Source organism: Lynx rufus, unplaced genomic scaffold (genome assembly GCF_022079265.1).
Source record: "Lynx rufus isolate CCGP_SWC_20201006 ecotype Redwood Valley unplaced genomic scaffold, mLynRuf1.p SCAF_15, whole genome shotgun sequence".
Classification (NCBI taxonomy): Eukaryota; Metazoa; Chordata; class Mammalia; order Carnivora; family Felidae; genus Lynx; species Lynx rufus.
Genome location: NW_025814829.1, coordinates 24,106,906 through 24,134,462, shown reverse-complemented (window position 1 = coordinate 24,134,462; position 27,557 = coordinate 24,106,906). Strand labels below are relative to the sequence as shown.

Below are 27,557 nucleotides of genomic sequence, written 5' to 3'. Positions count from 1 at the left end.
GTTCTTGGGTTTTTTGGATGTTTTGCTTCAAGTTTTTGGAAAAAAATATAACTAGATATATAAATGGCATAGGTTAGAAATTAACTGTAATATTAGTCAAAAGAGCTTTTGAAAAAAGTTTTATTTTTCTGTTTATTTTATGTCTGTGTGTGTGTGTGTGTGTGTGTGTGTGTGTGTTTAAATACACTGTTAGCTATAGGTTTCTTTTACAATATAAAGCTAAACTTAAAGTTATAGTACAAAATTGATCTATTGCCCTAATGTTAGCACAATGGAGGATAAGCCACTACATGTTTCTGAGTCTTAGGTAGATGCTAATACAGCATAAAGGAGGGAGCATAAAGGAGGTTCTGGTCACTTTCACCGCTCAACAGGACCATAGAATATGTCCAGAAGAAGGAATCGTTCAGGTCCCAGGACTTGAGACAAAACCTAGGGAAAGAAAGAAGGGAAGGAAATGTGAAAATAGTCTGGAAATGAACCTTTTAAAAAGGACTTCAATTTCATGAGTGTGTGCTTTGCTTCAGAATATCATACACACACTGCCTGTGAGTCTTAGGCCACTGCTTACGGCCATTCTTTCAAGAACTATTTAGTGAGCACCTAGTAGTATTCTGGGTGCTTGGGATAATTAGGTGGACAAAACAAAGATCCCTGTTCCGGTGGAACTTGCTTTGTAGTAGTGAAGAGAGATGTGTGTCAGGCATAACTGCTTCTGAGTGAGTTAAAAAGCAGCCACTTGTCCCAGAATTTCCTGAGTGAGTTAAAAAGCAGCCACTTGTCCCAGAATTTCATGATGTGACACAATACCTCATTATTCTCAGCAGCCCATAGCTACAAAGTTCTCCTATGTCTTTTATAGACCTAAATTGACCACTTCTGTTTCAGGATTTTAGGAATAAATCATCTGATAATAGATTTTTTTAAGTCTGGCTGAGAGGAACAGCTTTTTTATCATTCCAATCACAGTGTCAGCCTTAACAGAAACTGCTAATGGACCCCTCTTACCATAAGATTAGTGCCTTGGGGTTCTTTAAATTCTTATTCTTTGATACCTATTTTTTCTTTGACTCATTTCTGGATCACCACAGGTAGAAGATAGAGCCAATGGTAAAGGCATTTCCAAAATAAGCCACTATTTCTGTTGACCAAAAATAGTGCCCACTCCCCACTATCTGATGCATCAGAATAGAAACGTTAATTTATTTTGATCAAAATGGAAGTTGGGGAATAACTATTTCCATATATATTTTGTTAATGCCTTTTCTTAAACTTGTCTGTTAAAAAATTTAAATACTACCTCTGTAATCCCAAAGAAAAGAAATCATCTCATTAAATACATGGTGACATAAGATCAAGTACATTTGTTTAAGTTGTCTACCTTGGACTGCCAACAAATAACATGTAGCCCTGATGTTTAAATTAACTTGGGCATGATCCAGATATAAAGACATTTTCTTACATCAGGCATATTTAAAATATATAACTGACAGATACACCTGGCTAGAATCAAAAAGACAAGAAATAAGTGTTGGAGAGAATGTGGAGGAAATGGAACCCTTGTGCACTGTCGGTGGGAATGCAAATTGCAGCCACAGTGGAAAACAGTATAGAGGTTCCTCAAACAATAGATCTACCATATGATTCCGTAATTCCACTACTGGGTATTTAACCAAAGAAAATGAAAACACTCTGGGGCGCCTGGGTGGCTCAGTCAGTTGAGCATCCGACTTCGGCTCAGGTCATTATCTCACGGTTCATGGGTTTGAGCCCCACATCAGGCTCTGTGCTGACAGCCCAGAGCCTGGAGTCTGCTTCGGATTCTGTGTCTCCCCCTCTCTCTGCCCCTCCCCAGCTCATGTTCTGTCTCTCTCTGTCTCTCGAAAATAAACATTAAAAAAAAATTGTTAAGGGGCACCTGGGTGGCTCAGTTGGTTGAGCGTCCAACTTCAGCTCAGGTCATGATCTCACAGTTCGTGAATTCGAGCCCCGTGTCGGGCTCTGTGCTGACAGCTCAGAGCCTGGAGCCTGCCTGGGATTCTGTGTCTCCCTCCCTCTCTGCCCCATCCCCACTCACGCTCTGTCTCTCTCTGTCTTAAAAAAAATTGTTAAAAAAGAAAATGAAAACCCTAATCCAAAAAGAAATATGCACCTTATATTTATTGCAGCATTATTTACAATAGCCAAGATTTGGAAGCAGCCCAAATGTCTGTCGATAGATGACTGGATAAAGATGAGGTGTGTACACACACACACACACACACACACACACACACACGTTACTCAGCCATAAAAATTAATGAGATCTTGCCATTTGCAACAACATGGATAGACCCAGAGGGTATAGTGCTAAATGAAATAAAAAAGAGAAACACAAGTACTGTATGGCCTCACTCATATGTGGAAGTTAAGAAACAAAACAAATGAAGAAAAAAAGAGACAAAAAACCCCCAGACTCTTAGATACAGAGAACAAACTAGTGGTTGCCAGAGGGAAGGTAGGTGGAAGGATGGGTAAAATAAAGGGGCTTAAAAAAAAAAAAAAAAAAAGTAACCGCAGAGAAGGCTTTGGTCACTTTCCGTATTCTTTGCTAAATTATTAGAATCACAACTTTGACTTCCATTGAATATTTGAAGACTTCAAACCTTTAAGGGATTGCTTGGTCTATGATACTGGGCACCTTGTTGCTTGGTTAACTTTAATAACAAGTGTTCATGAGAATAAAGGGAGTGAGCACTCTCTTCCCCTCTTGGTGGATATATAAACTGGTATGGTCTTTTTAGACACCAGTGTGCCATTGTCTAATCAAATTTGAAATGCACAGAAGTCGTGTATGACTTCTGTGAATAGTTAGAAACAGAAACAGTTAGAAACTTCTGTGAATAGTTAGAAACAGTTCATCTTAGGAAGGACATAATTAAAATATTTTGTCATATAGCCGAGCTGGTTGAAAGGAAGGAGGTGTAGGTATTTTTTATTGATTCAGAAAGCCCTCCAAGATGTTATTAAAGTGCCAAACATAGTATGATGTAATTTATATATTAAAAACAATTTTTTTGTATTTGTATGCAAATCAATGCATGGAAAAAGGTCAATTAGAAAGATAAACACAAAACTGTTAACAGTGATTTCTTCTGAGTGTGATTAGAATTTAGGGGAGAGTAGTTAAAGCATACTTTAAATTCTGTGTTTTTTGTATCTTAATTTTTTAGCATTGTTTACATTGTTTAAGAATGTTAATATACAGTTGTCTGTCTTTTTTTTTTTTTTAACGTTTATTTTATTTTTGAGACAGAGACAGAGCATGAACGGGAGAGGGTCAGGGAGAGGGAGACGCAGAATCTGAAACAGGCTCCAGGCTCTGAGCGGTCAGCACAGAGCCCGACGCGGGGCTCGAACTCACGGGCCGTGAGATCATGACCCGAGCCGAAGTTGGACGCTTAACCGACTGAGCCACCCAGGCGCCCCTACAGTTGTCTGTCTTAACTAAAAGGAAAGAAAAGCTTGTTTTTTTTTTTTTTTTTTTTAATTTTTTTTTTCAACGTTTATTTATTTTTGGGACAGAGAGAGACAGAGCATGAACGGGGGAGGGGCAGAGAGAGAGGGAGAGACAGAATCGGAAACAGGCTCCAGGCTCTGAGCCATCAGCCCAGAGCCTGACGCGGGGCTCGAGCTCCCGGACCGCGAGATCGTGACCTGGCTGAAGTCGGACGCTTAACCGACTGCGCCACCCAGGCGCCCCAAGAAAAGCTTTTAAGTGAAATTAATTTGGTATCATGCCTGGAATATGGTAACAGATTTATTGCTGTTTAATTATCATAAATCCAGAAAGAAATGATTTTTTTTTTAAGCTTTAGTTACTGGGAAAACTGTCTCTTACTATGCTGACATCTTGTGGTCAAACATGGTATCTTCCAAAAAAAAATACCAAAGTATTTTTTCCCCTGAGCTTTATTGAATATAATTGACATACAATATTGTATAAGTTTAAAGTGTGCAAAATGATTACCGCTGAGGATTAGTTAACACCTCCACCACGTAACATAATTACCATTTCTTTTTTGTGGTGATCTACTCTTTCAGCAACTTTTGAGTATACAATATAGTATCATTAACTATAATCATTAGATTCCCAGTTATTCACTTAGAGTTGGAAGTTTTTACCCTTTGACCAAAATTTCCCCATTTCCCCAACCGCCCAGTCCCTGGTAAATACCACTCTACTCTCTGTTTCTGAGTTCAGGTTTTTTAGATTCTACAGATAAGTGAAATCATACAGAATTTGTCTTTCTTTGTCTGACTTAGCATAATCCCTCACGGTACATCAGTGTTGTTGCAAATGGCAGGATTTCCTTCTTTCTCATGGCTGAATAATATCCCACTGTATATATGCATCACATTCTCTCTACCCATTGATCTGATATTGACAGACATTTAGGCTGTTTCCATATATATATATGTTTCCATATATATATATATATATATATATATGTTTCCATATATATATATATATGTGTGTGTGTGTGTATATATGTGTGTATATATATATATATATGTATGTATGTATCTTGGCTATTGTGAATAATGCTGCAATGAACACAGGAATACAGATTTTCTCTTCAAGATCCTGGTTTCCGTTTCTTCAGATAAATACTCAAAAGTAGAATTGCTAGACCCATATGGTAGTTCTATTTTTAATTTTTTGAGGAATTGCCACACTGCATCCCATAGTGGCTGTACCAGTTTACATTCCCACCAACAATGTACAAGGGTTCCCTTTCCTCCACATCCTTGCCAACACATCCTTGCCAAGATAAGATTATTCTTATCTTTTTGATGATAGCCATTCTAACAAGTGTGAGGTAGTTATCTCCTTGTGGCTTTGATTTGCATTTCTCCCATGTTTAGTGATGCTGAACACCAGAGTCCTTAAAATATTAATTTCTTATCAATTGACAATTTAGTTGAACACTTAGTGTTTTTCCAAAAGATCTAAACAGCTTTCAGTTAACTATACACTAGTAGAGTGGAACCTAGGACCAATACTTTAAATATAATTTTGTACTTTGGCTTTAGAAAATACCCTGTGGAGATAAGTGTAAAGAAAAACTGTAAATCATGGTGATCTTATTCCCAGAGATATTGCCTGTCAACAGTTTGGTATTTTGCCAGGTGACCTTTTGTTATATATTTATTCATTCAATAAATATTTATTGGCCATCTATTATGTACCAGGCACTGGTTTTGTTTGTTGGTTGGTTTTTATTGTTTTTGTTTTGTTTTGGGGAGAGAGAGCACATGATCAGGGGAAGGGCATGGAGAGAATCCCGAGCAGGCTTCATGCTCAGAGTGAAGCCTGATGTGGGGCTCCATCTCACAACCATGAGATCATGACCTGAGCCAAAATCAAGAGTCCTAAGCCTAACTAGCTGAGCCCCCAGGCGCCCCCCAGGCACTGTTTTAAAAACTGAAGATGTAATGATGAACACGAGCTTTGTCCTTCTAGACTTTATAGTCTGATAGTCTGAGGAACCCTGGAAAATACGGTATTAGATGAAGCTGGAGAAATTAAAAAGGGACCCAATCAAGTACCTTCTTAAAGCCCATAACCAGTTTCCCAAGAGCAGTGGAAGTAGAGGAAGGGGTGTTATACTTTGAAAAGTTTGTTTGGCTTAATAGTCAGAAAGCTAGTGTGTTCTAAACAAGAGGTGGAAACAGTTTGAATCAGAGTAATTATGATGAATATGGAGAGGAGTAGGTGGATTCCAAAAATATTTAGGATATGCAAAATTTGCAGGCTTTGGTGATGAACTGGATATGTGGAGGGAGAAAGAAGGAGGCATCAAGGGGGACTCCTAGATTTCTGGCTTGCATACTGGGATAGTGATGTCATTCAATGAGATAAGACTGGAATAAGGTCAGATTTGTGGGGAAGATCACTAGTTCAGTTCTGGACATTTGAGTTGCCTTTGGAATATCCAAGAGAATGCTCTGTAGACCACTGCATATGTAAGTACAGATGGGAGTTATTTGGTAGCTGACGGGTGTGGATGGCAGTTTACAAAGAGGGGAGACATCAGGAATATCAGATGCTGCTGAGAGGTCAAGTAAGATGAAGACTGAAAAATCTGTTTGATTTAGCAACATATGTAAATCATTGGTGACTTGAGCAAATGCTGTTTTGGAGGCATGATGCACCTGAAGGCCAGACTGGAGTGGATTAGGGAGAAGGAAGGATGAAAGGAGATCGTTAGCACAGGCCTACCATAGAGAAGTGTGTGAAGAGGTAAGAAGGTGGGAGTAAGGAAAAACCGGAGAATGGGGAGTTACTGAGTGACGGTTTTGTTTTTCATGTGGGAGATTTGAGCATGTTTAAAAGCCAAGTAGGAAGGATTCAGTTGAGGGGAAGGATAAATATATACGAGAAAGAAATATAATTAAGAATGTAAAGTTTCTGAGGAGGTAAGCAGGGATGGGATCCAACACATAGCCTTAGGGATTATGAGCATTCTCATTTCCTTTCTAAAAATATCAAATTTTAATGACTCCTTAAAATAGTATATATTGTATATGTTTGAATATTCTGGGAATTTATAGTTCAAAGCAAATGCTGAAAGTAGGAAACTTACCAAATTCTCTTCACCAATCATGCCTGATATTGTATAACACTCCAAACTCCTGCATTTAACCACCTACCTGACAAGTCCACTTAAATGTCTAATGAACATCTAAGAATATTAACTCAGAGTTCCTTCCACTACCTATTTATCCCAATCTTTTCCATTTCATTAAATGGGAAACTATAAGTTACTGAAGACAAAAACCTAAGTCACCCTTGACTCTTCTCTTTCTCTCATTTCTTACACACATAGTAGCCTTCTGGAACTGTCAGGTAAGAGACAAATATTTGAAAGTCACCAGCTTAAATATGAGAAAACAGAGAATGGATGAACTCTAAATGACAGTATATAGAACTCTGAGGATTATTCATAATTAACAGGTAGGAGGAGGGCAAGGCATTGGAAAACACCGATATTTCCAATGACAATTTTGAAAACTGAAATTTAATATGAAATAAGATCTCATCAAATATTAATCAGTAGTAACAATAAGATGCCAAATACCCACAATTTAAAGGCATACTATTTTAAGTATTATAAAAACAGATTTTGTATAGTGCTATATTTTAAACTTGCCAGATGCCTACAATTAAAATAACTTTTCATGGTTTATAGCTTTCAGGATATATACATCTTAAAATATAAGCTTGTAGTAGAAATGTGCTTTTGAGGACCCTCTTAGTCTTTTCTTGTATTTCTTATAATTTTAAGCTATTTTAAAAGTTATTCACGTTTTCAAATATAAATCATAAGAGGCAAATGACCTTGTTAACTTACTATTACCTTTTCAAAGTTAGGTAGATATATTATATAAATAATGTATTTCAAAATTAATTTTAACAATCTAGAGGATTACTGTTGAGTTTAGCATCATCAAGCCAATAGATTAAGGTTTGGAGAAATTTCTAGGGATCTGGAAAGAGCTTAATTTTTTTTTTTTTTTAAATGATAGACACTCTTTGGTGTCAAAGGCTGTTTTTCTTTTTACCGACTTTGGATGAAGAGTATCTTACATATTAAAAGTTCTACACAGAGGTATCAATGCCTGCCACATAAATTGGACTGCAATCCTGGAAATGTAGAGAAAAGCAGCAAAGAGGTTTTGAATAGCTGTGATAAATTTTACCTAAAAGTGTTAATACTCTGTCCCAGATTTAATAACCTAGAGTAAATATAGTCCAGTGATGAATGAGATTTAAACCTGTGTTTTAATAAGTAAAACAGAATAAAATTATATTTATCGTTACTTTCTTGGTCAAGTTTTACTTATTTTTGTTTCTGATTTTCTTAACTCTCTTATGTAGAGTAATTATTTGGTGTTCATGGCAGAACTCTTCTGGTGGTTTGAAGTTGTGAAGCCATCATTTGTTCAGCCTCGTGTTGTTCGTCCACAAGGAGGTAGTAAGTGTTCCTGTAAACAAACAAAGTTTATATAACCTCACCTGGTTATTCTATTTGAGAGAATCCTATTATTGTTATAAAACAGGTAAATTTTCTGAGATACAGGTGATGTAGGAGAGAACGGCTCTGAATTTGAAGCCTTGTGTGATGGAACTTTTAGCTTCAGCTGTTTGCCTACTTCTTGTTGTATCTTTTATCCCCATCTCTAGCTTTTATTCCCCATTAGATTCTGAATTTTTAATATTGTTCCCTAGAATCCACTTAAATGATGGCTTGGCTTTAATCTAGAATTTGAATTTACCATTAAACCATAAAAAGGTTTATATATATATATTATATATAAAGCCTGGTATGTTTTATTATTACAGTATCATGATGTATTGATTGCACATAAGGAAACTAATACGGAATAAGAGGGTCACTGTAAAGATCCCTAGAAATAAAGAACAAAAAAAATCATTTTTCTAAACAAACAGATTTTCCATTGGCTTCCATTATGAAACCAGAGGTTTATTTCTATTGGGAAAAAGGAATCCTAAATTATAAGTTTAGTTCCACTAAAGAATTTTCTTCCAGGGATGCCTGGGTGGTGTCTGACTTCAGTTCAGGTCATGATCTTCCAATTCATGAATTCGAGCCCCCTGTCAGGCTCTGTGCTCACAGCTCAGAGCCTAGAGCCTGCTTCACATTCTGTCTCCCTCTCTCTCTCTCTGCCCTTCCCCCCTGCTTGTGCTCGTCTCTCTGTCTCTCAAAAATACATAAACAAAAAACAAATAAACAAAAAGAACTTTCTTCCAGCATAACTATGGGACCAGTTCTTTCTGCTGCCAGTGGGTGTCCTGCCAAACACAAAACATGATTACTGTGCATCCCAGCTACCTAGCTGCTTTCCTTGGCTCCAGATTTTGGTATTTTTCTCGCCATTACCTTGTTTTCTTCCCTGTCTCCTCCCTTCTAAGAAAATTAAAAGAAGGAGATCAAGAAGAAGGAAAAAAGATGTAGTCAAAGGAGAGGCATGTAACTCTAGTGAGTAGAATGAGCTTGCTTCCAGCTTTCCATCTCTCAGGCAAAATTCTGTGAAATACGCAATAAAAAGAGTATTTCATCTGTTCCATCTCTAAGCTGCTTAAGGCAGACTCTGAATATTAAGCCATCCTGTATCAAAGAATACCTACAGATAAACTGAGATCTTCCCTAAGGCCATGAAGTGAAGTCAGGTGTCTTTAGTAATTATCATAACCAATATTTGTACAACTTTTCACAATTAATATAGAATTTTCACATACACTGCTTTCTCTGATTTTTTTTTTTAACGTTTTATTTATTTTTGAGAGAGCACGCACAAGCAGGGGAGGGTCAGAGAGAGAGAGGGAGACACAGAATCCAAAGCCAGCTCCAGGCTTTAGGCAGTTGGTGCAGAGCCCAATGTGGGGCTCGAACTCACGAAATGTGAGATCATGACATTAAAGTGAACCGAAGTCAGATACTCAACCAACTGAGCCACCCAGGCCTGCGCCCCTGCTTTCTGTGATTTTTATCTGTGAAGCCCACTATTCAAAATACTCAACAGCTATTACATTAGGTTTCAAAGGCAGAAAGTAAATGGAGTCTTCCCCCGAGTTATTTACAAAAATGTAAACTCTACCACTGGGTTTAATTATTGACCAGTGAAATTCTGTCTCCTGATTACCAAAATACCAGCTATTTCATAAAGGGACAAAAATGACTGTATGTAACAGATTCTATAAGAGCTTCAGCAAAATTAGACATTCAGATTTATTTTTTAAATATCTGTATTTATTTTATGTTAGGCCTCTTCCCTGCCCTACCCCCGTCAGTTAGCCTTAATCAAGTGAATTTTTTTTAAGCCAGAACAGTTTAGGAAGAGTTTTAAAATTTACCTTTGAAAATTATTTAAGAAGAAAATTTTAAATAAAGAAAAATTGGGATTAATTCATGAAATAATGTTGGAACATGCTAAGTACATAATTTTGAGGCTTTTATCTTTCGTTGTAGCTGAACCTATGAACGATATGCCTTCAGTTCCTGTCTTGAATGCTGCCAAAACAAACATTGTGGACGGTTCGTGTAGTTCTGACTTCACTTCAAGGTAGATTCCAGAGTGACTTTATTTTCACTATTTCCATTCTACTTGCTAATGAAATAAAAATAAAATTTTGTTACTTTTTAAAATTTCAGTTGCACTTTGAAATAAGTTTTAATTAACTTACGGAATTATAGCCTGTTTTAAATGTAATTGAAATTTACGCAGAAATGAGTGTTTCTTAAATAGGTTTTTATGAATCACACTGAAAAGTGGGAGAATACATTCTGAGTTCAGATAACCAGCTTAAAACCATACTTTCGCTGTAGAACTTGTTTATAATTGAGAACTGCTTAAATGTAGGCAACTTTTAGGCCTCGGGGAAATTTTAAAATTGTTTGTATTTAAAACTTTTTAATGATTTTTTAAAATATTTGACATTAATTTTCTCTCTTGTTTTCTTTGCTGGTTACTATAGCTAATCAAAGATCACAATAAAATGTTTACTGTAATACTGAATCTTTATATGCAATGTTTTAGTTTTTAATATCAGGAACTGAATTCAAAGCAAAGTAAAAATTTACTATCAGGATAATCCTGATTTCTGACCCAAACATGTGGTAAAGACATTAGTTTGTTTAAAAATGTTTTTCAGCAGATCCTATAAGTAGCTTTTTATGTGTATTTATCAGAACCTAACATTTATATTGACTTTGGACTCCCTAATTTATCTGATTTTTTAAAGTTTTAAATCGATGTATTTTGTGGTGTTTTAGAAATTCAAGCAAATCCATTAAAATACATTTTATTTATTTATTTATTTATTTTTATTATTTTTATTTATTTATTTATTTATTTTTTCAACGTTTATTTATTTTTGGGACAGAGAGAGACAGAGCATGAACGGGGGAGGGGCAGAGAGAGAGGGAGACACAGAATCGGAAGCAGGCTCCAGGCTCTGAGCCATCAGCCCAGAGCCTGACGCGGGGCTCGAACTCACGGACCGCGAGATCGTGACCTGGCTGAAGTCGGACGCTTAACCGACTGCGCCACCCAGGCGCCCCTAAAATACATTTTAAAAATGATGAGTAAGACATTGAAAATACTTTATGAATTCTTGGCTTAATGTAAAAATATGAGCTTGTGCTGAGCTGTCACCCACTGCTCACACACTCTCTCAAGTGGGTGTAAATGAGTGTGAAACTGGGACCTTGACAGAACCTTCAGAACACCCTCATCCCTTTGTGAGGGCTTCTTACCTCTGAACAGGCTGATGTCTGTGAAGTACTTCCTACAAATTAAGAAAGCATTTTCCTTCCCTTACCCTCTGATTTACTACTATGAATTGTCTTACTACTTCCATTAAGTTTTCTATTCTGTAACTATGCCTGAGATTTTCCAGGAAGAGATTAAGATATTGCTGATCTAGGAGCTTCTCTATGTTTTTTCCCATGGGAAACATTTTTCTACGTGTTAATTTCCTCATTGTTTTCTTGGGTTGGTTACATAGTGACATTTCCTTTCTTTGAAAATTTAGAAGGCGTTCAGTATTCTAGGTTCTAACTCTTGTACTATTAAATCTTTAAAATCTTTATGGGGTGCCTGGGTGGCTCAGTCAGTTGAGCATCTGACTTCGGCTTAGGTCATGATCTCACGGTTTGTGAGTTTGAGCCCCGTGTCAGGCTTCATGCTGACGGCACCAAAGCCTGCTTGGGATTCATTCACTCATTTTCTCTCTCTCTCTCTCTCTCTCTCTCTCTCTTCCTCTCTCCCTGCCCCTTTCCTACTCTCTCTCTCAAAAAAAAAATAAATAAATAAACATTAAAAAAATAAAATCTCTAAAACTTTCCACTTCAAGACTCGATTACCCCATAATTATTATTTCTAGGAATCTGAGTTGGACACTTTTCACATTTCTGACCCTGGAAAATGTCTTAAGACCCTCTGGAAAACTCTCTTTTCTGTTTCTCGGATAAGCTGAGTGGCTACCCTTATTCATTTTCCCTACAGATGGATGTCTAAATTCTTTTCCCTGAAGAGATACTGTGTAGCTGTCAGTCTAGGATCCTAGTAATCCTCTCATTTCCGAAAGTCTCCATGTGGTTCACTGGAGTTCTCCCATTGTAGAATTTTTCAGGAAGGAGGGACACCTGGGTGGCTCAGTTGGTTGTGTTTGACTCTTGATTTCAGCTCAGGTCATGATCCCAGAGTCGTGGCATAGAACCCCATGTTGCTTAAGATTCTCTCTCTCTCTCTCTCTCTCTCTCTCTCTCTCTCTCATTCACTCACTCACTCACTCACTCTGCCCGTCTCCCCTGCCTGTACGCTCGCTCACTGTCTAAAAAAAATAAAAATAAACCACTTTTCAGGAAGGAGTCAAGTTTCGACACTTTCTGATAATAATGCAGTCACATGTACAAACACGATTGCCTCTAAATAATGAAGTTATGAGGGGAAAAAAAAACACAAAAGGAAGACGGAAAAAGCAAAAGACATTTGTAGCAGCTACTCCACACACTTGGCTACTAAGTTGCTCAGCAGTTACACCAGATCAAAAGTCTCTATGCAGATGTGGAAGTGAAACAATTAATAGGAATTTAAAACGCTTTAGCCATTATTTGGAGAAGAAGAGAGTGAATATATTTTAATTACCAACTTGTATATTCAGGATTAGCCTCCCGTCATAGATGTAAGGGAGAGTAGAAACTGGGTGATTTTAGAGGCAGGGTTAACAAACAAACACAATGGGGCAATTGAGTATTCCCTGATAGTCCCTAACAAACGATCACAGACAAAACTGAGAGAAAATATGGTCTGCAGTTCAGGGAGGAAAGGCACAGGGAAGCAGATAAACATCTGCTTTGGAGAGAACAAAGGCACGAAAGTTCATCAGGTCTTGTTGCCTTTAGTGAGCTTCTGCTCACTGATTGAGCATTCATTGTTGTTTACTTTTGAACTTTTTGGTTGACTAGTGCATCTTCTTAGTTTACAATAGCCAAAAGATAATGTGATTTGAGGGATCTACAGAGTCACTACATACAACCTGTTCCCCCAATTTATTCTCAACTCATTGGGGGTGGGGATGCTTAACTTGTGCACTTGACTACATGGTAGGCTACGACACACTTGAAACTTGGAGAAAAATTTAGGCCAAATGTCATTATTAATTGGAGAACTAGACTACCTAATCCCCTGCGTTAGTTTGAATAGGGTGGAATTAATAGGAAGAAATAACAGGAAAGCTTCATATCTTTATAGGAATTGAAGTCTTCAAGGTGCAGCTCGCGATATTGATTTTGATGTAATTGTTAGAGATGTACAGACAGAGGTATGTGAGCAGGGAGGCTTCCAGGATCTTTTGCAAGGGTTTTTATTACACTTGTATTTTCAAGAGATTTAAATTTGACCAAGATATTTCAAACTGATGGATGACTTTCATTTAACTTCTTCATTTCTTGGTTTTTCTATTTGTAAAATGAAAATAATATGCCATATTTCACCTCACAAGGACACTGAGGTGTGTATGAAAATATTTCAGGCTCTTTGACTAAAAGACATAAAAGATAGATACATATATGCACTGCTACTTTGGTTTAAACAATATATTGTTTTCTTAATTTTTTTTATTTAGGATAAAGAATCAGAGGTGATGTTTCTAATTTCAGCCATTTTATGCAAAGTTTATATAAAAGAACTAAAACATGTTAAAACATTTTTAATTTATTTTACATTGCAGTGGGGAAGGAGCTGCATTTACACACTCTCATCATCATTTGCCTTCTAGACATTCACACCCCCAAGCTCATTCTTCAGCCTCAGGTAATATTTTTGAAAAAGCCTTGGTTAACTGGGAAATGATTGAGAATAAATGTAAATAAAAATATCCAGTCTTTTTTTTTTTTTTTTGAAGTGTTACATACACACAAATAGGTTGATCTGTTTCTCTGTACTTGCTTTCCTTTTTTTTATTTTTTTTAATTTACATCCAAATTACTTAGCATATACTGTAACAATGATTTCAGGAGTATATTCCTTAGTGCCCCTTACCCATTTAGCCCATCCCCCCTCCCACACCCCCTCCAGTAACCCTCAGTTTGTTCTCCATATTTACGAGTTTCTTATGCTTTGTCCCCCTCCCTGTTTTTATATTATTTTTGTTTCCCTTTCCTTATGTTCATCTGTTTTGTCTCTTAAAGTCCTCATATGAGTGAAGTCATATGATATTTGTCTTTCTCTGACTAATTTCACTTAGCATAATACCATCCATTTCCATCCATGTAGTTGCAAATGGCAAGATTTCATTCTTTTTGATTGCCAAGTAATACTCCATTGTGTATATATGTGTGTGTGTGTGTGTGTGTGTGTGTGTATACACACGTACCACATCTTCTTTATCCGTTCATCCATCGATGGACATTTGGGCTCTTTCCATACTTGGGGTATTGTTGATAGTGCTGCTATAAACATGGGGGTGCATGTGTCCCTTCAAAACAGCACACCTGTATCCCCTGGATGTACTTGCTTTTCTTAATAAAATGATATCTGCTTCTCCATATATAACTACTTACTTTTTAGTGCTATTAATCTGCAAATATTTGAAATCTGTTAAGTTGCTGTAAGTTAAAATTTTTTACATACTTTCAATGACTTTTTCTTTTTTGCATTTGAAGGAGGAATTAGAAGGTCTTCATCTATGTCCTATGTTGATGGTTTCATAGGGACGTGGCCCAAAGAGAAAAGGTAAACAGAGGGAATTATTTTTAGTATATTCACACTATCAACAAGTGCAGTTTTTTGAATTGCTATATTGTATACCTGCAACTAATGTAACATTGTCAACTATACTTCAGTAATTTAAAAAAGAGAGAAAGAAATGCTAATTCTGTTGATAGCTGTTGTTGATAGCCAAGTTGCAGTAGACTTTTAATTAGTACCTAATTTTGAAAAGGGCAATACAGGCAAATGGGGCTAAATTTGTTAAAGGTCGCCTGGTAGCCCTATGCTTACCTTGAGGACAATAGGATTATGAGAAATGGGAAAAGAAAGGAAGTATCATTTCAAATAATTATTAAAGGATTACCAAATCATTTCTGGGAGTGTTTAAGGATTTTCTCTTTCAATGTTTTTTTTAGATCATCAGTGCATGGAGTTTCGTTTGATATTTCTTTTGATAAAGAAAATACTGTACACAGATCCACTCCAAACCGAGGAATCACTCGTTCTATTAGTAATGAAGGACTTACTCTGAACAATAATCGTGTATCTAAAAATATTAGGAAAAATTTGTCCTTCAAGCCAGTAAATGGAGAAGAGGAAGCAGAAAGCATTGAAGAAGAACTTAATACAGACTGTCACAGTGACCTCAAATCTTACATGCCCCTTAATACAAATGAACTAAATTCTAATGAGAATATTCATTATAAGTTTCCAAATGGAGCTTTACAAAACAGAGTACTTCTGGATGAGTTTGGCAATCAGATTGAGACACCAAGCATTGAAGAAGCATTACAAATAATTCATGATACTGAAAAATCTCCCCATACATCTCAGCCAGATCAGATTGCCAATGGCTTCTTTCTTCATAACCAGGAAATGAGTATCCTAAATTCAAACATCAAGCTAAATCAGTCTAGTCCTGATAACATAACTGATACAAAAGGTGCCTTGAGTCCCATAACTGACAATACTGAAGTAGACACTGGAATTCATGTTCCTTCTGAAGACATCCCTGAAACTATGGATGAAGATTCTTCTTTGAGAGATTATACTGTAAGCTTAGACTCTGACATGGACGATGCCTCTAAATTTCTTCAGGATTATGATATTCGAACCTGCAATCCCAGAGAAGCTTTGAGTCCTTGTCCAAGTACTGTAAGTACCAAGTCTCAGCCAGGTAGCAGTGCTTCTTCTAGTTCTGGAGTTAAAATGACCAGCTTTGCAGAACAGAAATTCAGGAAACTGAACCATACTGATGGGAAAAGTAGCGGAAGCAGTTCTCAGAAAACTACACCAGAGGGCTCTGAACTTAATATCCCTCACGTGGTTGCTTGGGGACAAATTCCAGAAGAAACAGGCCTTCCACAAGGACGGGACACTACCCAGCTGTTGGCCTCTGAAATGGTGCATCTCAGGATGAAACTTGAAGAAAAGAGACGTGCTATAGAAGCCCAGAAGAAGAAAATGGAAGCCGCTTTTACTAAACAGAGGCAGAAAATGGGAAGGACAGCATTTCTTACTGTTGTGAAAAAGAAAGGGGAAGGGATTTCCCCTCTTCGAGAGGAAGCAGCCGGTGCAGAAGATGAGAAAGTATATACTGATCGAGCAAAAGAAAAGGATTTGCAAAAGGCTAATGGACAGAGGAGTAAGTCTCTGGCAGATATCAAAGAAAGCATGGAGAATCCACAAGCCAAATGGCTAAAGTCTCCAACCACACCCGTTGATCCAGAGAAGCAGTGGAACCTGGCAAGCCCCTCAGAGGAAACTTTAAACGAAGGCGAGATCTTAGAATATACAAAGTCCATTGAAAAGTTAAATTCATCTCTGCATTTCCTACAACAAGAAATGCAGCGCTTGTCCCTTCAGCAGGAGATGTTAATGCAGATGAGGGAGCAACAGTCCTGGGTGATTTCACCTCCTCAACCCTCTCCACAAAAACAGATTCGAGATTTTAAACCCTCCAGGCAGGCGGGCCTGTCGTCAACCATCGCACCCTTTTCGTCAGACTCCCCCCGTCCTACCCACCCATCTCCACAGTCTTCCAACAGGAAGAGCACATCTTTTTCTGTTAAGAATCAAAGGACTCCTAGGCCAAATGAATTAAAAATAACACCTTTGAATCGAACACTGACGCCCCCTCGGTCTGTGGATAGTCTTCCTCGGTTACGGAGGTTTTCACCAAGTCAAGTTCCTATTCAGACTAGGTCGTTTGTGTGTTTTGGGGATGATGGAGAACCTCAGTTAAAGGAATCCAAACCTAAGGAAGAAGTTAAAAAGGAGGAATTGGAACCCAGAGGGACTTTGGGAGAGCATGTACATAACCCAGAAGAAAAGGAGATCAAGCCTCTTGAGTCCACAGTTTCTGAAGTCCTGTCGCAGCCTATCACAGAGACAGTACGTCTGACACCAAATGAGGACCAGCTGAACCAACCCTCAGAGCCTCCTCCTAAACCTGTTTTCCCACCTGCTGCTCCGAAAAATGTTAATCTGATTGAAGTTTCCCTCTCAGATCTGAAACCTCCTGAAAAGACTGATGTATCCGTTGAAAAATATGATGGAGAAAGTGATAAGGAACAATTTGATGATGACCAGAAAGTATGCTGTGGGTTCTTTTTTAAGGTAATACTAATCTTCCCAGTTTTAGGCATTATCATTAGATGGGTGTAGCTTTTTTCGTTGTAGCCCCTTTTGTTACAAGCTGCCATTAACCCTGAAATACACTTTGGTGCTCCCCTTGGTGGACCATAGTAACATTAAAGCACAGCGAACAGGCCTCCTTTCACCACAGCCACCAGACGTGTGTAGATACACTGTTCTTGCTCCACTGCCTCTCTTGCTCACTTTCACAAAAGCCTTTTAAAAAATGTTCACCTATTTGGATTTCTTCAAAGATTGCCAGTTTGTGAAAAGCACATAACTTGGCATTGTATGTAAGCGTATTTTAGGTTTTGTTTTTTTCTTAATTTTCAACATCTTTCCTTATGTTTGTTTCTTAAAAATCTAAAAAAAAAAAAAAAAGATTTTAAATTGAAACAGCAAATCCTACTGGAATAAGAACCCAAGAATATTGAAGTGATTACAACTGCTAATTCTACTTTTGGTTATTTAATATTGGAAATTTGTAACTTATTTTAAAGTTGATCTCAGGGTGATTGCCCTTTATGCCTCTTTTAATGTTTAGAAATTTGAACATGAGTCATATTTTGTCTCTTAACCATGTAAAATGACTTTTTTAGTAGAATACGACTATAGACATGATTGGATACAGTTTACTAATTTTGGAGACCCTTGTTACCTCTGTTCCTTGCAGAGAAAGGAACCCAGAGGGGAGGAAATGCTTTAGTGTCCAACGGGCAAACACATCTACACCTTCATTTCCATTCCATCATTTATGTGATAGAACTGTGTAGGTAATTTTTTGGTGCTTTTTACTTGAGTTTTCTTTGTTGAGTATATATTTTAAGCAAAATTTTAATGCAGTTTTTTTTTTTTTTTAAAGATTTTTAAGTAATCACGCCCAACGTGGGACTGCTCAAACTCACTACCCTGAGATCAAGAGTCACATGCCCTTCTGACTGAGCCAGCCAGGCGCCCCAATTTTAATGCAATTTTAAAAACTGAGGGGAAACTCCCTACTTTTAAGTTATTTATTAGGGTCCAAAAAAATCTTGTCTTTATTTCCTTTTTATGGTTGTTCTTTGTGAACTTAATAGGTTTTGAAAACATGTAATTAAGTAAGTTTAATTCATTTCTTCCTCCATAATTTCTGCAATGTGTCCATGTACGGTGGGGTTGGAATAGGATAGTTAGTTCATATTTTCAGTTATAAATGTGACCACAATTGAAAATAAGAATACAGGTGCCTACAACATTTCATGTTTTTCAATGAATTCCTACTTAGGATGATCAAAAAGCAGAAAATGATATGGCAATGAAACGGGCAGCTTTGTTGGAGAAGCGACTACGGAGGGAGAAGGAGACTCAGCTTCGGAAGCAGCAGCTGGAAGCGGAAATGGAGCATAAGAAAGAAGAGACAAGGTAATAGACAACTGAATTAATGCTGATTTCTGGTGCTTTCTTTTCCCAGAGTATTGGTTGCTTGTACATTTTTATCCTCAGTTTGAGGCATTTCAAAGTAAAGTTCTCCAGAAACGTTGGTTTAAGATAACTTCACTGGTTTTTACACACAAACGTATTTTTTTTAAAGCAGTCATTTACTAATGGTATGTTTATGTATATTTTAACATTCTAAATTATCTCAAGTATATTTTAACCAAACCATTTTTTCCCAAGGTGCTGAAATATAATAATTCTCCCTTCTCACACCACATACTCTCCAGTGTCTGGTTTCTTTGGTATGCAGAATAAGAAATTTAACCATTTGGTTTCTTAGGCGTAAAACTGAGGAAGAGCGCCAGAAGAAGGAAGATGAGAGAGCACGCAGGGAATTTATCAGACAAGAATATATGAGGCGAAAACAACTGAAGCTGATGGAAGACATGGATACAGTAATTAAACCCCGTCCTCAAATAGCAAAACAAAAAAAACAGCGTCCCAAATCTATTCACAGAGACCATATCGAATCTCCCAAAACACCAATAAAAGGTCCTCCAGGTAACACAGCTTACCATGAAGAGTCTGTTCATAAAAAAAACACCAGCCTGCTCTGTCATACTAACTCAACTGTGCCTTGGTATGCTCAATTGGATCCGTTATTTGAGATGATGCATGCTCCTTATTTGGAAAACCAAAATGAGCAAAGCAAATGAGCACATTAATGACTTGATGTGTTATGTGTGCATGCATATATTCAATAGAACACATGTGAATGCTGAAACATGCAATTTAAATACTAACCTAGTAGGGAACTCTGCCCTCAGATATAATCTCTCTGAATTATTAACTACCCTCTCTATACTCGTACATTTAAGGATAAACATTGTGTGCATGGAAATATATAGAAACACACTGGTATAATAAGGAATATAAAAACAAGAGTTTATGAGTCCCTCCTTTAAGACAGAAATGGTCAAACGTCCAAATCTATAATTTTTGGAACTTAGAGAATGTGTCTTTTCTTAAAATTTAACATGCATAGACATTTAAAAAAATTTGCATTAAAACTAAACACTGTGGAGAATTTTAGAGTATTCCCATAGTGATTCTAAAACTGAGGGAAAACAACATAACATTGACTGTTTAAAGAGACCTCTTTTGTTAACTTTTTTCTTATGATTAAAGTATCAATGTATATTACCACTTTCCTTGTGGAATAAATCCTAACAACAGTTTTACTGTTATTTCTTAAAAGCTAATTTTATTTATTGCTAATTTTATTTATTTTTTAATGTTTATTTATTTATTTTGAGAGAGAGTGCATGTGCACATAAGCAGGAGGGTTGGGCAGAGAGAGAATCCCAAGCAGGCTCCACATGGTCAGCTCAGAGCCCAAGGCAGGGCTCGATCTCACAAACCATGAGATCACGACCTGAGCTGAAATCAAGAGTCAGATGCTTAACTGACTGAGCCACCCAGGCGCCCCAGTTCATTGCTAATTTTAATTGTGTGTGTGCTAATTTAATATAAATTGTGTATATATGCATGCAAGCATATTATGTGTTTAGATTAAAAGAAAAAAAAACTATAGAAGCTCAATTTTCATATGCTGGTGTTCTCTAATGAACAGACTCTTTCCTAGCTGCTCCTTTTAAATTTCTAATTTTGTTTTTATTCAGGATCACGAATTTATCGTGTTTTTTCAGTCTCTAGCCTTTCTTTGGCATCACTGAACACAGGTGATAACGAGAGTGTGCATTCAGGCAAGAGGACACCAAGGTAAATCCATAATGTGAACATTTTTCATAGAAAGAATATGTTCCCCACAGTTATGTTATATTTTATAATGAATCATAGCACAAATTTTTATAGTTTTGCTGACTGGGACTATTTGTGTTTCCGTTAAAAGAAATTTACATATAAAGAGGTCTATTCATATTTGACTGTTTTTTATCTTTTAGAATTTTAGTTCCTGACATTGATAAGGTACTTTTTATAAACTGTAAAACATTGACAGTAATTGCTGATATGGTTGTGATAAAATCAGTGTGCAGAAATAGTACATGTTTTATGTCAGTGCCAGCCTCTCTAGTTTATTTCCCGTGCAATATAGTTTTTTCCCCTTAGAATATTTCCGAAGTAGGTTGCCTGACTTAGGAAAGATCTCTTTTGTATTACTGTCTCTGTCAGATATAGATTAGAAACTAAAGGTCATATCTTACTACGTTATACTATAATACCCATATATAAAGAGAGTGTTTGTAGTGACAGGCATCAGCGTTGAGTTTTAATCTTTGCATTACCATCCTAAGCCAGTAACTGCCAATTTTCATATGGAAAACACTCATCCTTTCCGTCAGCAAGGACTTATGGAGTGCCTGCTGTGTCCAGACACTTGGATGTATAGCTATGAGTAAGACAGTTACAGCATCTTTTGACTTGGAAGCTTCCAGGGTGATTTGGGTTGGCACTGTCACATATACCCTTCTGGCCCCCAAATGTTCTTCTTTTGTTTGAGACATAAAAAATATTTTATTTACCATTTAGATCCGAGTCTGTAGAAGGCTTCTTGTCTCCAAGTCGTTGTGGCAGTCGAAATGGGGAAAAGGACTGGGAAAATGCATCAACAACTTCTTCAGTGGCTTCTGGAACAGAATACACGGGTTAGTGTCTGTCCATTTTTAGAGAGACATTTTAATTTAACACAGTCATGAGAATAAATACAGGCTATACTACCGTTTCATGGGCTCATCTCTTGGTCTAGACATGGGAAAGTATGATCAAGAACACTGAGTGCAGATGGTCCCTTACAGGGAGTTCAGTTTCAATGATACAGTTGCACTTAGGGAGGTAGTGACTTGTCCCAGATGAATTGAGATCAATTTCTAAACAAAATTAGCAATAACATTTACACCTCATCCGTCTACTTCTTTAAAATGCTGGCCATTTCTGTGTTGTGGTTTGGGTCTGAAGAAGTTTGAGAGAGGTTCTATTCAGCAATACATAGGTCCTAAGTACCAAGAAAAGGCTAGAATCCACAAAGGCCTCTCTAACATCGGGATTTCAGGTATCTAGAGTTGTGCATCTTTAAAACATGTTGGGGGGGGGGGCACCTGGCTGGCCTAGTCAGTAGAGCATGTGACTCTTGATCTAGGGGTTGTGAGTTTGAGCCCCAAGTTGGGCATAGAGCCTACTAAAAACAAAAAGTATTAAGGGGCTCTAAAAGATAAGAAGAATGCATTGGATCCAGGAGATCATCCAGCCTCACATGTCTCTATCAGGTCCTCTCCCAGCCTTTGTTTGGGTAGGCGTTATTGAAGCAAAAGCAAGTTGAAGAACAGAATGTAGGTAAGATGCTTTTAAAGAAGTGCAGCAGGAGGGAAAACGAGAAGAAATGTGAGCAGCCGTTGAGATCTGAAGTGTTAAAGGCACGGAAGGACATGCAGGGGTGGAGCGGGGGCAGTGGAGAGTGCCTCCGTCTGCTGGTGACCCACTGGAAATGGAAGCCCCGTGAAGGTCTAAGGAGGCTAGAACTTGCCAACTTTCCACGTGTACTTCACTCTGTTACTTTCCCCCTCCCTATTCAGTGGCTTTTAATAGCCTCCTCCCGTGGCCTTTAATGCTTGGAATTGGACAGTATTTCCATGGTTTTCCACTCTGCTTCTATGTTAGGTTCACTTAACAATCATGTTTACCAGGTTTGCTGTTCCAAACTTAGAGCTACAGAGTAGCAGCGATGTGCCCGACCAGCTCCTGCTGTAGGGCTAAACTGTTAAATTTTCAGGAATTATGCAAGCTGTAAAACCATTGGCAGCTTGATATTAGCCATGGTAGGAGTAATTTATATCCCAGAAATAGGTAAATGCTAATTTTCCCCCCAAAAAAACTGGTTTCTCAGCTCACTACTGAGCATAAGGCACAGTCCCTGCCTTCCAGGATAGAGTTTAGTTAGTATGAAGCGAGGAGACTTCATAGTAGAAAGTTCCCTTCATAGTAGGAATGTTCCAGGAAAATGGCAAAAAGTGCTTCTGTGCTTTCCAGACCAAGGAGTATCATTGGTTAAAGAAAGCAAATGCTTAAAAAACTAATATATGTGGAAGAAGAAAAAGATGTAGCTTTTTCTTGTCTTTTTAAAAGGTATATTTGTTCATGGATCCATTCTGCTTGAAGTTCACCAGTAACCTTATCAAATCTGAGAAAGGTGACGCAGACAGTGTGACAATCCTAGCGATGTCTAATTTGCAGCACTACTCTCCCAGAGCAGCTTTGGGAATATCCTCAAGATACATCCCTGTGTGGATAAGACTTTTCTAATGGAGTATACAGCCCGTCAGGAGAGGCCTTCAAACACAGAATTTGACTTCTTGTTATAGTGTTTCCTCAGTATAGAAACAATTGTATCATTTAAACATCGTAGTATTTCTCACTTAGGAATGGTATTTTTATTTTGCTTCTAAATTCTTACTACAGGACCAAAGCTCTACAAAGAACCCAGTGCAAAATCCAATAAGCACATAATACAAAATGCTTTAGCTCATTGCTGTTTGGCTGGAAAAGTAAATGAAGGTCAGAAGAAAAAAATACTGGAGGTAAGCATGTTTGCATAAAAATTAAATTTGGCAACAACTGTAAAATTGTAATTAAGAATCTTTCCTATCAATCCAAGAGAAAATGCTCTTCATCCCCTGCTGGGATTTCGACAGCATATAAAAGATCTGTAACTACGTTTTAATTTTAGATTGAATTAGTTCACTTTTCTAGAAGACTGCAGGCTTCATTAAGATTGGGATGGACTTGGATGATAATGTAAAATTATAAATTCTTTTTTTTGTCCAGTCACTCATTCATGTTTCATAAGTGTAAATAACATAATTTTCCTTTTTTAAAATGAGGCTGTATTGCAAAGGAGATCATCAGTGCCTGGTTTGTTAATGCTTGTTTGACTAAGATCAAGATTTGGCAGCTATTTCTACACCAGGGGTACCTGGGTGGCTGTCGGTTAAGCATCTGACTCTTGATATCAGCTCAGGTCACGCGCTCATGGGTCATAAGTTCAAGCCCCGCATCAGACTCCGCACAGACAGTGCAGAGCCTGCTCAGGATTCTCGCTTGCTCTGCCTCAAAGTAAACAAACAAACAAACAAAAAGTTTCCTACATGATAATATTCACAGAAAGCCAACCGAACCTCAGTAGTAATGTGTTCACATACATTTTTAATTAGAATGTAGTTTGCTCTTATAATATATCTTGCTCTTATATCTTTGCTCTTATAAATATCTTGCCTATTCAGAATTAGTTATATAAATTTTATACAGCAAAATGTTTAAGAGTTTTTATTGTTGTTTTGTTTTGTTTCATTCTAAAGGAAATGGAGAAGTCAGATGCCAACAACTTTCTAATCTTGTTCCGGGATTCAGGCTGCCAATTCAGGTCTTTGTATACTTACTGCCCAGAAACTGAAGAAATTAATAAACTGACTGGGATAGGCCCTAAATCCATCACTAAAAAAATGATTGAGGGACTTTACAAATATAATTCTGACAGAAAACAGTTTAGCCACATACCTGCTAAAACTTTATCTGCCAGTGTCGATGCCATTACCATTCATAGTCATCTATGGCAGACCAAGAGACCAGTAACACCCAAAAAACTCCTACCCACTAAAGCATAGGACTTGGGAAATATCTGCTTCAGAACATTTACGGTAAATTTGCACTTCATCTTTCCTGCCTATAGAGAATCTTTCTAATTGCCAACAAGACTTTTATTAATTGAAACTGAACACTAAGCTCTGTTGTCATGAACAACTGGAATGTAAACCACAGTATTTTGGAGCGCAGAAGGTGCTGACGTAGGTGGTAAGTCCAAGTCCAGGTGATGAAGGACACGTTTTGATTCACAAATGGAGATTTGTGTCATCGGGTTTACCTGCTTGATATTAGACACACTGAAGCACTGAATTCTCACGGACACTAGTTGGACTTAGGGTTGAGATGTGGCTAAGATTACAAACTGTATGTTTTATTTGTTCCTTTTTTTTTTTTTAACCTTTTAATGTACATGCTTGTCTTCAGATAGTTGATTTTGCTTTTTTTTCTCTCCTGGAGGTTTATTCTAAGATACCTTTGTATTTTGTTTCATGTGGAGACCATGAGCGTAGGAAATGCGCCTTCAGAGGTAACTTGCACCTTTCTTACGATGCTAAGAGAAACACTAGTGTTTAGTTTCACAATAACCCTCATGTTTTAATGGTGTTAGAGCATTTGCAAGAATTATTCTAAGTATTTACAATTCTGTATTTATTATTCACTCAAGTATTAACATTTCTCTGTTAAATAAGAGGAGGTTTTGTCAAGAGCTGCTAGTAGGTTCGCTTTAAACCACATGAGCTTAACCAAGAATGTGTATAAGAAATTGCTGATTAAATCAGTGCTGTTTTTACACCACTTCTGGCCAACTCAGAATAATTTAGATCGTTCTTTTAACAAAAAAGGCTTTCTATCTCTTTTAAAGTAAGTCACTTTATAAGCTGGCAGAAGTAAATGACACTTTGAGAGTAGTCTTTCAATCTGAAGATATAGGGCCTCTGTCACAAGTTCTCGAGAGGTCTTTCCCTTATATTTATAACTGACATAAAAATTATATTTAGGATTTTTAAACATGTACAAAGGGCTACATTTTAATTTTAAAATAGCTTCACATTATTTTACTTATATTGAGTTTTTCTTTTTTTATTCTCTTCAAGTGGAACAGCCTAAAGTACACACTTGAAATCTTCTCTTCATGATCTTTGTTCCTTTAACAATGTATATCAGAGGGTTAGTTGGGGAAAAACTTCATTCTCAGGAAAAGACTTGAATGATCATGTGACCCTGTTATGTTTCAGTGTTGTGATAACTGTGTAAACGTAGAGGGGAGAGACAGTATTGTATCATAAATGAGATGCGGGGTTTGTTTTCTTTTGTGGGAAGTAGAGACTAAAATATATACATTTCTCTAATCGAGGTGTTTAGAGAAATAACTAATATCTCATATGATGTATTTACTTATTTTAAAAGAGAATAGGAATGAGATGTCCCTGAACTGTACTTTTCTATTATTATAAGGCCTTTAGGCATCAGTGCATCTGGGTTATCAACATTTTCTCAAACGCTGTCAATATTTTACTGTAATTTATGTTCTTATATTTATGTATATTTGTTAAAACTGTAAAGAAAATTTCAGATTTTTTTCCAATACCTGTGCAAGATATATGTGTAGCTCAAAACTATTTGTGATCTACTGTTTGCATGTAAGAGACCAGGATATGTAACTCTTATATTTTAAGTGTATACATATTGTGTATATAATATATGAATATTAAGATTGGGGAATTGCACATTTTACCTTTCAGACAACAGTTTCTATCACAGAAGGAAATGATTGTCAGATACATGTTTAGATTAAGACTAGTTTAAAAAATAGTAAATCTAATCAAAATATGGTAAATAATAGTCAAAAGGAGAATAAGCACTTTACATTACTAAATTTGTTCTTTTCAATCAGATTTCCCTTATCAAATCCATCTTCTTTGTGATATTACCTGGCCATTAAATTTTTAAAAATTGGATGCAAGACAGTGGAGGGACTGTTTAAAACTAAGTAGGACCACCCTTTCTTAAATTTATGTGTGTTCAACAATGAATGTCCATAATGTCTAAAGGTAGAATGTGAACATTGCTACAAAAGTTCATTGCTCTCAGTATAATATTTTACTTTATTAATACAGAAGGAATATGGATATATTTCTTTAAGTCTGCAGATTTTTTTTTATTATGGTGCAGCTTTTTAAAAAAATTATGTTTTAAAAACTATACAAAGGAAAATTATGCCATTTCATGAAGTCTGGAGATTTCCATCAACCTTGTTGAAACACACTGGTGCTTTCATCATTAGAGGTCAAATTACTATGACGATTATTCAGTTAGGTTTTGCCAAACACTTGTCACGGTTTCCAGTGCAGCCTGTCAAATTCTGCTATTTGACACAGCTTTGGAAAGCTTTTCATTCCTCTTGACTTTTCAGTTTTGTTTTAGAATGACTGTTACAGTTTTTATTTGGCTGTTTAAAGCCAAATTCAGCTTTTTAATTATGGTTTCATGGACACTGTTGGGCAATGTACGGCGTATGGTGTGCTTACCTGTCCACTCTAGAGCATTGCTTACAGGTTTTTTTAAGATGCTGTGCTGTAAGATACTGTCCTATTTGCTATTTCCTGGTACAGTGTAGTTTTTCCCCTTTCATTTGAATAAAAAGCATGGCACCAAATGACTCCTTTTCTGTTTCCTGAATAAACTGTGTTTTTTTTCCCCTAATGTTTGAACTTGGGTGAACTCATCGTATGGTTTATCTCTTAACCTATGTTTAAACGTAACAGTTTGAAGAGGCAACTTTTAATGATATTAGGCATTATCTGAATACTGACTTAGGCAGTGTTAAAAAGTCTATAACTTTCTGTGCTAGTGGTGTATAAATGCTTCTGTTCATCTTACGTTAATTCTGTCCATGTGAAATCACTTTCCTTTGGTGAATCATTAAATTGTACCACAGTTAACACTCTGTACCTTTGAAATTGAATGGCTGATGAACTCACCGTAGCCAAAACAGTTCCTGATTTACTCTGTAAGTTTCACTTTGATTTTGAGGATTCTGTTCATTCAGACCGGAGCAATTAAAAAAA

At 36.9% G+C, this 27,557-nt stretch overlaps 1 protein-coding gene and 1 long non-coding RNA gene across 2 annotated transcripts in view; one reads left to right on the top strand and one right to left on the bottom strand.

Moving 5' to 3' along the window:
- CAMSAP2 (calmodulin regulated spectrin associated protein family member 2) overlaps positions 1-27,145 on the top strand; it is a 111,649-nt gene extending 84,504 nt beyond the window's left edge. The window contains exons 7-17 of the mRNA XM_047076706.1: positions 7,925-8,018; positions 10,038-10,131; positions 13,802-13,884; positions 14,736-14,805; positions 15,198-17,400; positions 18,683-18,819; positions 19,175-19,395; positions 20,544-20,616; positions 21,385-21,500; positions 23,308-23,426; positions 24,204-27,145. Of these exons, the coding sequence (XP_046932662.1) occupies positions 7,925-8,018; positions 10,038-10,131; positions 13,802-13,884; positions 14,736-14,805; positions 15,198-17,400; positions 18,683-18,819; positions 19,175-19,395; positions 20,544-20,616; positions 21,385-21,500; positions 23,308-23,426; positions 24,204-24,509 (3,516 nt within the window). The 3' untranslated portion in view covers positions 24,510-27,145. The remainder of the gene's footprint in view (positions 1-7,924; positions 8,019-10,037; positions 10,132-13,801; positions 13,885-14,735; positions 14,806-15,197; positions 17,401-18,682; positions 18,820-19,174; positions 19,396-20,543; positions 20,617-21,384; positions 21,501-23,307; positions 23,427-24,203) is intronic.
- LOC124510038 (uncharacterized) lies at positions 13-27,557 on the bottom strand. The gene is made up of 4 exons (XR_006961575.1): positions 27,471-27,557; positions 21,378-21,482; positions 7,913-8,031; positions 13-432 (listed from the first exon to the last, which is right to left on the bottom strand). It is a non-coding gene; the product is annotated as an uncharacterized LOC124510038 (long non-coding RNA).